This window comes from Callorhinchus milii, unplaced genomic scaffold (assembly GCF_018977255.1).
Source record: "Callorhinchus milii isolate IMCB2004 unplaced genomic scaffold, IMCB_Cmil_1.0 Scaffold3, whole genome shotgun sequence".
NCBI classification, from domain to species: Eukaryota; Metazoa; Chordata; class Chondrichthyes; order Chimaeriformes; family Callorhinchidae; genus Callorhinchus; species Callorhinchus milii.
Window position 1 is genome coordinate 52,488,946 of NW_024704744.1, and position 14,167 is coordinate 52,503,112.

General features: G+C 42.9%; 1 protein-coding gene across 4 annotated transcripts in view; it reads right to left on the reverse strand.

Moving 5' to 3' along the window:
- The window catches only part of cdk19 (cyclin-dependent kinase 19), a 70,808-nt gene that overhangs the window by 55,061 nt on the left and 1,580 nt on the right, over positions 1–14,167 (reverse strand). For 3 of the 4 annotated variants that reach the window (XM_007893969.1, XM_007893968.2, XM_007893971.2), the window contains exon 2: positions 7,257–7,332. In XM_007893969.1, the coding sequence (XP_007892160.1) occupies positions 7,257–7,332 (76 nt within the window). The remainder of the gene's footprint in view (positions 1–7,256; positions 7,333–14,167) is intronic. The other variant, XM_007893970.1, reaches the window with a different exon arrangement.

The window sequence follows — 14,167 nt, forward strand, 5'->3', positions numbered from 1 at the left end:
ATTGTGTAAGTATTATAGCAGAGTTCAAACCTGTCCTCAGCCAACATTCACACATATACACTTTCCAGAAAGAGTCACTGAAGAGCAATAAAATGCAGGAACATAGATGATTTAATTTAGCAACCGTAGCTCAGAGGCACCAACACCAATTGGAATCTTAACCCTTTGGCTCAAATTTCTTAGCAGTGTAGATATAATTGGTACTGAACCCAAGACCTTCTAGCTTGTGTGGCTCAGTATTACAATATTCAACAAATCTGCCCACTAAGTCAGCAGAAAACCAAATTGTGAAGCTGTTTCTCCTTATTTGTCTAGTTATCCTACAATCTTTCCATAGCTTTGTTTATGTCATTTACAATAAATTGATGATGCCGTGCCAATTCGGGGCTATAGCACAATACGTCATACAAAATAACTTCACATCTGGAATTCATTTGAATTCAGTTGCATAACGTTACATTGAATTCCAATTTATTTGGAGGTCAAGATTCTTTTACATTCTGCCAATTTTCTATTTTCTTCTTAAGGCAGTAACGTTTGCTGGATTGAAGGGTCACGGACTGAAGCAGCTTTCAAGTGGCCACCCTTTGTACCTAAAAGTCGGAACAGTGAATGTTGGCTGGTTATTTCACTATTTCAGGAATAATACTCAAATTAAAATATGTAAAACATTTTCCTGAACTCTTCTGAATATGAACTTAATCCTTTTTGGATTATGTCACCTTTCACTGCAGCGAGATTATAACAGAACCTAACAACATCATCTTCAGTAATTCAATATATTTGCAATCTTCCACTTCAATCGATCTCAATTCCACAAGTAAATGTAGCATGCTTTCAATACATGCTATAGTTAATTATATTAAATGTATGTATTACTAGAGAGAAAAAAATGAAGCTAGTTTTAACAACAACAAATTGCATTTATATAGCGCCCCCCGTCCCAGAGCACTTAAAGATGGTGGAGCCCGATGCCAAGCCAGGGTGAGGGGGAAGGTGACCATAGGCACGATCGAAGAGGAAGGTCATCAGGCGCAACCTGAAAATGGGGAAAGATGGAGCAAGGCGAAGGGATTGAGGGAGGGAGTTCCATAACTTCGGGGTGTAGTGGCTGAAGGCAAGGCTGCCGATGGTGGAGCGGAGGATTTGAGGGCCAAGGAGAAGGCTGGAGCCAGTAGAGTGGAGGCAGCGGGTATGAGAGAGGAGGTTGGAGAGATGGGGGGTGCCAAGGCATGGAGGGATTTAAACACTAGAGTGAGGATCTTGAAGTCAATCTGCTCTGTGACAGAAAGCCAGTGGAGTTTGGCAAGAACTGGGGTAATCAAGGTGCGGACTTTAGTGCGGGTGAGAATGCAGGCAGTGGAGTTTTGGATGAGTTGAATTTTGTGAATATTGTAGGCGGGGAGACCAGCGAGGAGGGCGTTATAGTAGTCCAGCCTAGAGGGGATGAAGGCGTGGACAAGAATTTCAGTAGCTTGTGGAGTGAGGTATTGTCAGAGATGGGCAATGTGGTGGAGGTGGAAGAAAGCAGTCCTGGTTAGGGACGGGATGTGGGGGAAGAAGGATAACTGGGGATTGAACCTGACGCCTAAGTTCCGCACAGGTTCAGAGAACTTTAAGGACAGATCGGGTAGGTTGAGGAGTTCTGAACTGCAGGACAGAAGACATAGATAGGAGCCAAAGAGTATGGCTTCCGTCTTGTTGACGTTTAACTGCAAGAAGGTTGTGCTCATCCAGGCCTAGAACATCAGAAGACTGGGGGTCGCTAGCTGGAGAAGGAGAATTGCGTGTCTTCCACATACATGTGGAAGCCTGCGGATGACAACACCGAGAGGAAGCATATAGATGAGGGCCAAGGATGGATCATCGGGGTACCTCGCAGGGAACAGGGCACTAATACTAGTAGCAAGGAGATATGAAAAGAATCTGAAGAAAATTCCAAATTTTGGTGATGACGCTAAGTTGAAGCTACCACTATGGCTGAGTTTGTTAGATTCTAGGAGCAGACACTAACTTTCCAAATGACAGTTACTCATCAATTAAACAATGAAATGTTCTTGAAATGTATGCTCAAAGACTCACTTTGATCCCAGTCCCAAGTAGCATTTCAAAGCAGCCATTCTTCATTAATTAGGTCCATATTACATGTCCTCACTGAAACATGCATTTATTTGCTCAATATACAAAATTACAGACTACTTGATGCAATGTGGATAGGAATAATTAAAAGACCACTTGCTGAAGGATATGACAGGACATGTATAGCCTTTGTGAAGTGCAACCACTGAGTAAAATGCATTGACTACAACTTTTAGAGTAACTAGAACCCATTCTCTCACAAAGATTTCTGTTAAGTGTGCATCACAACTGAATCTGTCCCTATTCCATATATCAGTACCTTACAACAAGAATAATTGAATAGCAACTTTGGCCTTTTTTAAAAAAATCTATTTTCATACCCCACAGGTACTCCGACAGCACCTTTAACTGCTGTTCTGGGTGAGATTATAATAATAATCTTTGCATTTCATATAGTGCCTTATCATGTTGTTGAGACATTTCAAAGAGTTTCACATAATATACTGTAAAGTGAATTGACTGTATATTTTGTGGACGAAACCGGCAGCCAATAATTGCACACAGCAGTGTCCTGCAAACAGTCGCGGATTCAGTGACCAAATTATTATAGATTTTTTATATGAAGAGATTATTACCCCCAGAAAGTGATCCACCAATCAGCTAACAATTGGGTTCCTACTTACTGCGAGGTAAACAGGCGTGTGTACTTCGAAAATTTGCCTAAGATTTCACCCTGCCCGGAAATCAAACCTGGGTCCTTTCACTTGCGAAGCGAACGCGCTAAACACTATGCTATGGAACTCCACAATTGAAAGAAAATGCATATAGCATGGCAGACAACTGTGAATTAATGAAGTTATTTATTTTGATTGTATTTGTACTTTTTTCTGGACAAACAATAGCTTTCATTTGCTGAGGCTGAGTGTTACATGTCTCTGGAATTGAAACTTTGCCATTTAGCAGGAGGATACTGGACAAGGAACTCTTTGTCATCAAGTCCTTGGACTCTGATCTGTACTAAATTGAATTCTAGTAAGACAACTCTTTATCTTGCAACATACAAGTGAAGAGATTAGAGTTTAGACACAGGAGTGAATGTTCTAGTTAATGTTTTCATAGCATATTAGAGGTTTTGAGAAGTTTTGAAAATTCTCAGCAAGTTGACAACAGTGACTAATTAGATTCAAATGTTTGAAAACATTTCCAAAGATTTCCAAAGAATGTACAGCACAGAAACAGGCCACTCGACACAATAAGTCCCTGCCAATGTTTATACTCCACATGAATCTTCACCCATTCCTTACTCCATCCCATACCTTCTATTCCCCTCATGTGAAGGTCGAGCTTCCTCTTGAATGGCCTTCAGTCCCCATTGGCCTTTTTCTAACCTTATTTTTTATAGCTTTATCTTCCTGTGTAGCTATTTTCAGATCTGAATCCCTAGATCTCTTTCCTCCTCTACTCCTCTTAACTTCATACCATCTAGACGAGGGATGGCCAACCGTTGGGCCACCCAAGTGACAACTTTACACATGCATACTACGGCCCGCAAGCCTCATGTTGGCTATCCCTGGATCTGGACTATACACGGTTTTTTTATTTCTCCTGCAAAATACTCCTGCTGCTGCTCGCTGCATCTCACCAGGTTGCACGAGGCAGTGTGAAACGTGAATGCTGCCTCATAGAGACTGACTAGAAGAGAGGTACGGCCAGTTGGTAAAACAGTGAAGTTGGAAATAGTTTGAGGGCTGGACAAATTCATCCATCAGGCCGGAACTGAACTGGCTCCAAGGTGATATGCCTGTCAATGGAATGTCAGAAGTGAGCCTGCCCTCTGTGGCAGTCTCGGTAGTCCGGTCCCTGAGTCAGGCGGGTAAGCAGTATTCCAGGGCACTGCTGATGACAGCACAGCCAGTCTGGCCCATCAGCAGGACTTGGAAGGGCAGACCAGTCACTGGAGGTAGGGAGTCATCCACTCAGCTCCTGTTAACCCTGCAGCCAAAGCACTAACAAATAGGGTGCTCCGAGCTGGACCAGCAGTGGGAAAGCTTGCCAGACAGCAATATCAATGACAAGCTGTGTGGTTTTAGCTGATTAGACTCCAGCAATATCCCAACGCATACTCTAGGGTCCCCAAGCCTTGGCTCTTACCAACCTGCACCTAATACTTTCTGGAATTAGGTGAGCCGGATGTGTCCCTCCAGGGAGGGAGTGAGCAATCCATTCCAACAATCTATCTCTGGGATTTCTATGTGCAAGTTGGATGCATGGAAATCTCACCTTGGTTTGGATACTCTAAAGCATGATGATGGGTTTCCACACATGTCAGACACCCGGCTGACCCCACCCAAAAAACATGGCTGTTTGTTCACAAATAGGCTACTGGTTTGCCTACAAAATAAACACTTGACAACAATTATTTGTGAAGCTTTTTGAAATGTTTATATCTGTTAATATCTGTGAAATTTCAATAATACAAGATACTCCATTACAACAACGAGTTAGTTTTACCCATAAAATTATTTGAAACATGCAAAAGCAACAATTTCCTAAGTGAAAACCAAACAGATTTTCAGAGTATTGTATAAAATATTTACTATGATCATCAACAACAACAAAATTACATTTGTATAGCGCCTTTCACGTCGGGAGGACATCCCAAGGCGCTGGACGATCAGTGTTTTGGATCCGAGTTGGGGGTCGGGATTGGGGATGGTGGAGGGCAGGTAGGAAGGAGGGTCATCAAAGGCATGGTCAAAAAGGAGGGTCTTGAGGTGGGTCTTGAAGGAGGCAAGGGAGGGGACAAGACAAAGAAACTTGGGATGGAGTTCCAGAGGGTGGGGCCAGAGTGGCTAATGGTGGGGCAGGCGAGGCGGGGAACGTGCAGCAGGCCAGAGCACGCTGAGCGGAGGGAGCGGGCAGGTTGGTAAGGGGTGAGGAGGTTGTAGAGGTAGGAGGGAGCAAGGCCATGGAGGGCTTTGAAGGTGAGAACCAGGATCTTGAACTATATCCTCTGTGTGATGAGAAGCCAGTGGAGTTGGGCGAGGATGGGGATGATAGGGTCACAGAGCCTGGTGCAGGAGAGGACATGTTATCAAAGACAATGGAGAGGTCAAGGAGGACAAGGAGGCAGAGTCGCAGATGGACAAAATGTCATTTGTCACTTTGATCAAAACTGAGTTGTTTCTGTGCTGTGGGCACCCAATTAGAGGGGTTCATGATGGGAGTGGCAGGAGAGGAAGGAGGGAAGCCGGGTACATATTACACATAACTTCACAAAGATGGATATTAATGAAGCATGATCACCTTGCAAACCACTTTGCCAGGTTAGTAAGCAGGGGATTACATGATGACATAGCAGCAAATAAAACACCCAGGTAACCTTCCTCTGAGGAAATGTAGCAAACACTAACCTGCTGACTGCATAATTTAGCATCAATGTGGTTTTATAAAACTTCTTAATAGAATCAAATTGATAATTGTTCATGATTGTTCAGATTCAACTAATGATTCATTAGGAGCCTCCAAGTATTTATCAAGTACCTGAACAGCTAACTATGCATTAATGTTTTTCTCCAACATATATTATAAAAGGCAAGAGAGGTAGGAAGGAAGAAGACCCTTTGGCCCATTTGATTTCATCCTCTCAATCCTGATCCTTCAAAACCATGATCCTGTGTTTTCGCTTCCCGCTGATTTGGTACCTCTGAAAGTAGTCTACTGGATTTACTTTCTCAATCCCAATTAGCATATCATACTTCTAGATGTCAGTCTGACTCAGTTGGTAGCACTCTTGCCTCTGGGTCAGAAGGCTGTGGGTTCAAGTTCCATGTTGTTGTTTTGAGCTCATTGTTTAGGCTGAAACTCCAGTGCCGTGCCTGGGGGTCCACTGCATTGCTGGAGGTGCATTCTTCAAATAAGACACATATCAAGGTACCGACTGTCTCTTCAGGAGAACGTTAAAGATCTTATGTCTCATCCCAACCAAGTTTTCCTGCTTCTTTCAGTTTCCTCCAAACCACAGAGTACCAATTTGCACATATATGATGGGTCAGGCAATATTCTATGTCCGTGAGGTAATGTTCTGCGTTTTGAGAAAACCAACATGTTGATATAACCTGACCGTTTACATTATTACTATTTATGAAATATTGCCTGCCTCCACCACTACCTCTTTTCTCGGGCTACAAAGGCCTTCACCCACGCTTTTATCATGTCCAGGTTGACTATACCAACACCCTGCTTATCTCTTTCCTACACAAACTGCAGACTATCCAGAAATCTGCAGCCCGTGTCCTTTCCTGCACTCAGCACTTTGAACCTATCACCCCATCCTCCCTACTGGCTCCGTATTTCCCAGCAGATCAAGTTCAAAATTCTGATTCTCATCTTTAAATCATTCCATGATCTCGCCCCACTCTACCTCTGCCACCCCCTTGAACTCTGCCGACCTGGACACTCCCTTTACTCATTGACCAGTGGCCTATTTCATGTCCCCGTTCTACCATCAGCGGGAGGGCCTTCACCCTTTCTGCCCAAGCTCTTTGGAATTCTATCTTGGAGTCCTCTGACCTGCTCCCTCCCACATATCTTTCAATGTCCATCTCAAGACCGACCTCTTCGAACACACCTTCGGTCATCTTTGCCCTCCCCACCTCCCTCGGTTCCCACCCCCAACTCAGGTGCCAATCCAGCATTGTGAATGCATTTTGGGACGTCATCCTAATGGGAAGGTCCCTATATTAATGTAAATTGTGTTGTGTATTACAGTCTTACACATAGTATAAAAGATATACATTAGAAGTGATTTTCATTTCAAGAGATTATGAGAAGTGTAACAATGATGATACATGGCAATCAATTAGATGAATTACTGTGATAAATTGACTTGAATTTCCCTTTAACAATATTTATCCCACCTCCTGAATGAGTAGCTCTTCTGTAATTTAACATTATTGGCATAATGAGGGTAGATTAACACTGAGAATTGGCCCAATGATGAACACCAGCCTTACAACACCAGTCAGTCATACAGCGACGTAAATGAATTTAATAGCATCTTTGTGTATATCTTCCAAAATAAGTATTGTATTTTCATTGTATTCCCATTATAAACCCACAAACATACACTCTGGATGATGAAAGATCTCAAAGTCCAAACAATGCTTAGAACTTACTGCAATTTCTCTGCATGCAGACATGGAGATGCCAGTGCCTTCAATTTGTTTAAGAGCATACTCCTTTTCATCCTTCCTGCCAGAGAAAAGAAAAATTCAAACTGCTGAAATAAATGAAAGCAAAATACAATAGAGACATTTTTAAAATCTAAGCAATAAATAAAAGTACAATTTACCTGAACAATTTTAATATCTCAATTATTATTTGAAATGGGCAAGCATAAGAAAAGGATATGGATATCTCAAAATTAACCTTTCAACCCTAATGGCCATGGACTCTGCTCTTCACCTGCTATTCTACGAATTAACCACAAAATGCATCTATATAGCACCTTCATGCAGGATGGTGTCTTGGAAAGCTGAGTCAAGACCAAGAGAAATGGGTTAAAAAGAGCAGCATAAATTGCTATGGCTCAACACCAGAAAAGGCACCTCATGACCCAAGGTATATTTCCTCCAGAGAATCACATACAGCTGTCCGTCACACTAAACCATGAAATCCAGGGACACACTTTTCATTTTAAGAATAATTTTTCTGGTACCAAGGCACCATTTATTCTATTGTTTTCCCAAATCCCCATCTTCATTTGGAAATGGCATTCCATGGCCTTGCTCAATCCTATTTACACAATCTCCTGCAACCCTACCGACACAGCTGCTCTCTCCACCTAGCAAACACTGGGTCTTTGCATGCCCCCCACCATCAAAGAGCTTGCAACTATTCTGCCCCACTCTCTGGAACTCCATCCTAGAGGCCCTCTGCCTCGCCCCCTTCCTCTGCACTGTTAAAGCACACCTTAAAACCTTCATTTTCCGTGCTGCCCATAGCACAGAAACTGCCCTGGTCAAGGTCACTAATGACATCCTGACCATCTGTGACCAGGGCTCCCTCTGCCTCCTCGTCCTCCTCGACCTATCGGCAGCATTCGATATGGTCGACCACGCTATCCTCCTCCACCCCTTGTCCTCCCACCTCAACCTTCAAGGCCCTGTCCTTGAGTGGTTTAGGTCGTACCTCTCCCATCGTCTTCATTTTGTTTCCACAAATGGCTTTTCCTCCACCCCCCGCACTGTCTCGTGCGGTGTCCCTCAAGGCTCTGTCCTCGGTCCCCTCCTCTTCACCCTCTATATGCTCCCCCTCGGTGACATCATCCGCAGACATGGGGTTAACTTCCACACGTATGCGGATGACACCCAACTCTACCTTTCCTCCTCTACCCTCAACTCCACGACCACCGATGTCCTGACAGCCGCCTGTCCGACATCGAGTCCTGGACGAGAGATAACTTTCTTCAGCTCAACGTGCGCAAAACTGAGGCCCTCCTGATTGGCTCACGTCAGCGCCTCTGCACCTCAGGCGCTGACAGCATCAGCATCCAAGGCTGCACTCTCCACCTCTCAAAGCCAGTCAGGAACCTCGGGGTTCTGTTCGACCCTGAGCTGTCCTTTCTCCCTCATATCCGCACCACAACTGGCACCGCCTTCCATCACCTCCGGAACATCGCCAGACTACGGCACTACCTCACCCCTCACGCTGCTGAAACTCTGGTCCACGCCTTTGTCACCTCAAGGCTGGACTATGGGAACTCTCTCCTCGCCGGCCTTCCCGCCACCTCCCTCCACAAGCTGCAGGTCATTCAGAACTCTGCAGCTCGTGTACTGTCCCGCACCAGGCTTCGGGACCACATCACTCCCACCCTCGCTCGCCTCCACTGGCTCCCCATCCCCCAGAGGATCGAATTCAAGATCCTCATCCTCACCTACAAGGCCATTCACGGCCTTGCTCCCTCCTACCTCTCCAACCTACTATCCCCCTACCTACCTGCCCGTACCCTCCGTTCCTCTGGCTCCGGTCTGCTCCACGTCCCCCACCCCAATCGCCCTACTATTGGTGGCCGGGCCTTCAGCCTCTCAGCCCCGAGGCTCTGGAACTCCATCCCCCAGTGCCTTCGCCGCTTCCTCCCTTTCCTCCTTCAAGGCCGGTCTCAAGACCTTTCTCTTTGACCGTGCCTTCAGCTCCCCTCTCGACTCTCTACCCCTTCCTTGCTCCTTCCCTTCCCCTCACCCTGACCATTTCCCACTTGTCTGGGTCCTGACCCAACTGTACAGCGCCTTGGGACGTCCTCCCGATGTGAAAGGCGCTCTATAAATGGAATCTCATTGTTGTTGTTCATTTTCAACCTTGCTTTTGGTCATCTTTCCCCACCATCTTCAGCTCCTGCCCCAGCTAGATGTGTGAAATGGGTTGATACGTTCTCACAACGTGAAAGGCCCTATATAAATGTATAATTGTATTATTTTAGTCTAATTCCCTCTCCCTTACTCAACATCTCATGCACAAACGGTAATCACGCAACACAAAACACTGCTGCACTATTTATGTTTAAATAGCTGATAAAAAAAACAGAAAAAGTCAATGAACACATTAATTTACTTATTGTACAATGCCATTGTACATCACTTGCTACATCCCAAATCTGCTCTACATAATCGCAAAAGACAACTGGTATCTTCTCCCCAGGGACTGCAAGTGGACAGCTTAGTGTGTTCCTACGCAGGGAAGGGACTGGAAATTCAAATTTTTGTTGACATAAGTGGGATGTCGATAAGAATGGGTTCAAGATAAGTGGGTACAACTATATATGAAACCTACTAAGTTTATTCAGTAGAGTAGTAGTACTGCATTATTTATGTTGCTTTTCATCTTAAGTAATACATTATATTAGCTGAGAAAATAAAACCTCCTGTTCTATGCAAAAATACGGCTGCTTAGAAAGAGAGGGGCGCACAAGGGACATGAATCTTCAAAGAGGGGCACTGCAAAAAAAGGTTTGGAAATCTCCAACATCCAGCTCGGAAGCAAACCTTTGGAACTTCCTCCTGAGGTGAAAGTTGCTATATAAATGCAATCTATGTTTGTAAGAAATAAATCAGCAGGGCTGATCTGAACAAGTTCTCAAAAGCAGTCAATCATAAAATTAAATCTGTAGCAACTATAGCAGTAAATTACAAAGAAGTAACACAACAGACTAGTTAGATAATCTCATAAACATACAAAGAGAGAATCACGCTTTATGATGGAAGTAATGATGACATTGGACGTTTTAAACTCCATTTGTAATTTATGTAAATTTAACATGATTTACACATAAGCTCCAATTGTTTCCAACACCTCCCAACACCACCTGTTGCTGTCATTTTCAATATGCCAAACAAAAATGTTGACTATGTAAAAGTAATGAGATTTACATGAAAATAATCCTTGCATTTGATATAACACCTTATTGCGTTGTTGAGACATCTCAAAGTGTTTTACAGGAGTTTACTGTGAAATGTAGACAAAGTGGCAGCCAATTTGCACACAGTGACGTCTCACAAACAACCATGAAGTGAATGACCAATTTTATCTGGGGGATTGTTGGCCAGGACACCAGAAGAAACTCCATTCTCTTTTCAAACTCCATTCTCTTTTTAAATGGTCTGGGTTTCAAATGGTGCACTATATTTAACAAAGGCCATGAGTCCAAGCTCCTGATGGTTGTTTTTATTAAATGCAAGTTGGTTGCTGGATTGAAGATTATGTTCTCAACCAGTTTAACAACATTCTCTTCTTAACTTGGACACAACCCAGAATGAACCATCTACAGAGTAATAATCTTTGCATTTGTTATAGCGCAATATCGTGTTGTCAAGGTGTCTAAACGCGATTCACAGGATATGCTGTAAAAGTGATGTGACTGTGTATATTTGTGGGTGAAACGTAACAGTCAATTTTCCCAGAGCAATGTCCCCAAACAGCAGTGAAGTGAGTCACCGATTTTATTTGGGGTATTGTTGGGCAGGACATGACGTTCTGACAGGACTGTTTCATGTCCCAGAATAAGTATTATCTCCAAATGAGAGAAAATGAGTGGAGGTGGTGGGAAGATAGTATCTTAAGTGCTTTAACCATTTATGAACTCTATCAAGTGTTCACAACACTTGCCGAATATTTTGTGTGCTCTCCACACTCTCACCTCTAACTTGTTAAGAAATCATATAAAGACAGCTTCCAAGGAATGATTAATCATTTGCAACCAGCGCGTTATAACAGGGAACCTGAAACTGGGTTCCCATCACTTGCTGCCATGTCACCCTCCCACCCAGTTGCTGATCACTCAACTCTCCCTCCTCTTGCCACTGCTGGCAGACACCATAAATCAGTCCATCTAAGACTCAGTGCCACTCCCCCTCAAAACAGCTGTCATCACTCCCCTCCTTAAAAAATTAACTCTCGATCCCTCCAATCTCACGCATCACTGTCCCATTGCAAACCTACCCTTCCTGGCCAAACCCCTGGAACCCGTTATTGCAAATCAACTTCGCTCATACCTTGCCCTCCACTCCTTACTCAAATCCCTCCAGTCTGGTTTCCACCAAGCCCACAGCACAGAGAGAGCAAGTTGTTGTTGTTAGGTTCATCCCTCCGAGGAGAGAATGCACATTCTTTTCCAGACAAACTGAAATTTCCATGGATATATGGAACTTTTAATAGTTTGGTTTGGATACCAGATATTAAGTGTAATGTCAGGTTTCCATATGTGTCAGACACCTGGCTATCCAAAATAAAGCTGCAGAGGGGTGGCCTGAGCTCAACTGATTTGGCAACTATAGCCAGCAACCCAATTTTCTTGTTTATTGCTGGTTCACACTGTTTGGAACAAAAAAACTATTTCCATCATTTGGGTAAATGCCAATTAAGTGAAAAGAAAAAAAGTGGGTTGAAAATAGTTGATTAATTTAAGAAGGGCAGAAATCATACCATCTTTAGCGAGGATATTAGAGGGTGAAATAAAGATTTTGGAGGAGGAAACTAAAACTTCTAACTAACTTCTTTCTCCCTGCTTATCTGTATACCAAATGAATGCGTCAGGCACCTTTTCCACCTTCTGGCAACCTGTGCGTCAATTCCATAAATTTAAATTACATTTGGGTTTCATTGCCAGAATTCACTTTCATCAACAGAATTGAATTTGCAGCAGCATTTTAATACTGTGATGTAGCAACCACGTACATGTATCACATTAAAAAAACTATTGTTCTAGAAACTGAGCACCCCTTCACTGATGCCCTAATAGGAATTCACTGATTTAAGGGGAGGTGTAACATCAGATTCACTGGTAATAATTGAGCTCACTCATTTGGCAACTAATGAAAGAAATTGTCTTTGCAAAAGTGTGACTGGGGCCATCAATGAACATGCTGTGTAAGTCAGCACTCTGCAGGAGGACTTCACACAAAGTTACAAAATCATGTTACTGATTGATTATGTTCATTCTACTAATAGATCAAATTACAACTAAATTCATTCACTAAAAATTACCAAATTTGTGTACTGCATATTTAAATAGTACGGAATTTTGGAAAATTCTTCAATTCAGTTTTGAATCTGACTTTCTGCAGGTCTTTCCAAGAGTTTCCAAATTACAATAATCTTGTGTTTGATACAGCACCTTATCATGTTGTCGGGACGCCTCAAAGTCCTTCACAGGATATACTGTAAAATGGTGTATGTTATGGGCGAAAGTGGCATCCAATTGTGCACAGCAGTGTCCCACTAACAGCCATGAAGTGAGTGACCAATTTTATTTATTTATTTTTGGGAAAGATTATTACCCCCGGTAAGCAATCCATCAATCGACTAACAAACGGTTTACTACCTACTGCTAGGTAAACAGAGGCGTGTGGAGTTAGGAAACTTGCCCAAGGTTTCGCGCCAGCCAGGAATCGAACACGGGTCCTCTCGCTCGCAAAGCAAGTGCGCTAGCCACTACACTATGGGACTTTCTATTTATTCAGAAATAAACCGATAACTGTGTTCTGAATAATTCCATTTCAAATTAGAAGCAATTATTATTAATGCCATTTTTACAAACAAAATTGATATCTTCTAAGTCAGAACCTTTTTTTAAAAGAAATAGTCAAAAAGGTCTTGGAAGAGAGATTCAGAGGACAGGGGAATATTATCAGAAGCTTTGTGAAAAAGAATCTCAGTTGCAAATTTCTGGAGTAGTCGAAGATTCTGCAGAGTGTAGCTTTGGAGGCCAGAAAAGATGGCAATGGAAGAATGTGTCCTTGAGGTAATGAAAGCATGGATAAGCATTTCAGCAGTAGTGGCTGGTGAGGGAAGTCTAATCAGGCAATATTCCAGAGGTAGATGATGGGACTAATAATGTGGGATTTGGAATCTAAAACAGTTGAGGGTCAAGGAGAACACCTAGTTTATACATGGTGGCTGTATTCAGTATTAGGACTTTTGATTTATTTATCTTTCACTTTTTAAAAATATGAAATAATCACCAATAATAATGAAATGATAAAACAGCAGGGCAATACATGGAAAGTTTCCATGATGCAGCTATATTCCGGAAGTCACATCAGCCTACTTAAGTTTAGTGCCACAGACTGAAAACAAAGCTGTGATCCAGTAAGTGTCCTGGAGAGACAAGGTGAGAAGAACGGAGATATGGGAGACGAGATTCGGTGCTGACTGTGAACTTGACGAAGTTCTGCATGTTTAATGTAGGTTTAATTATTTCTGATTTAATAGAATCTGTAAGATTTGTAAGATCTGTAAGATTTAAAACTTGGTCTTCTTGTATTTTGGTTTTGCAAGATCTATGAAAGAGAGAGAAAGAAACAGAGAAGATTCAAATATGATAATGGCATAGTCATACACAGATGAGTTTCAGGTCTCTTCGCTATCAGTCCTGTAGCTCAGTGGTTAGAGCACTCGCTTTGCAAGTGAGAGACCTGAGTTCAATTCCAGGCAGAGGGCGAAGCGTTGGGCAAGTTTCCTTACTCCACACACCTAACAATAATCCCTCCAAAACCAAAAACAATAATAAATTGGTCATTTTCAATCTACGACT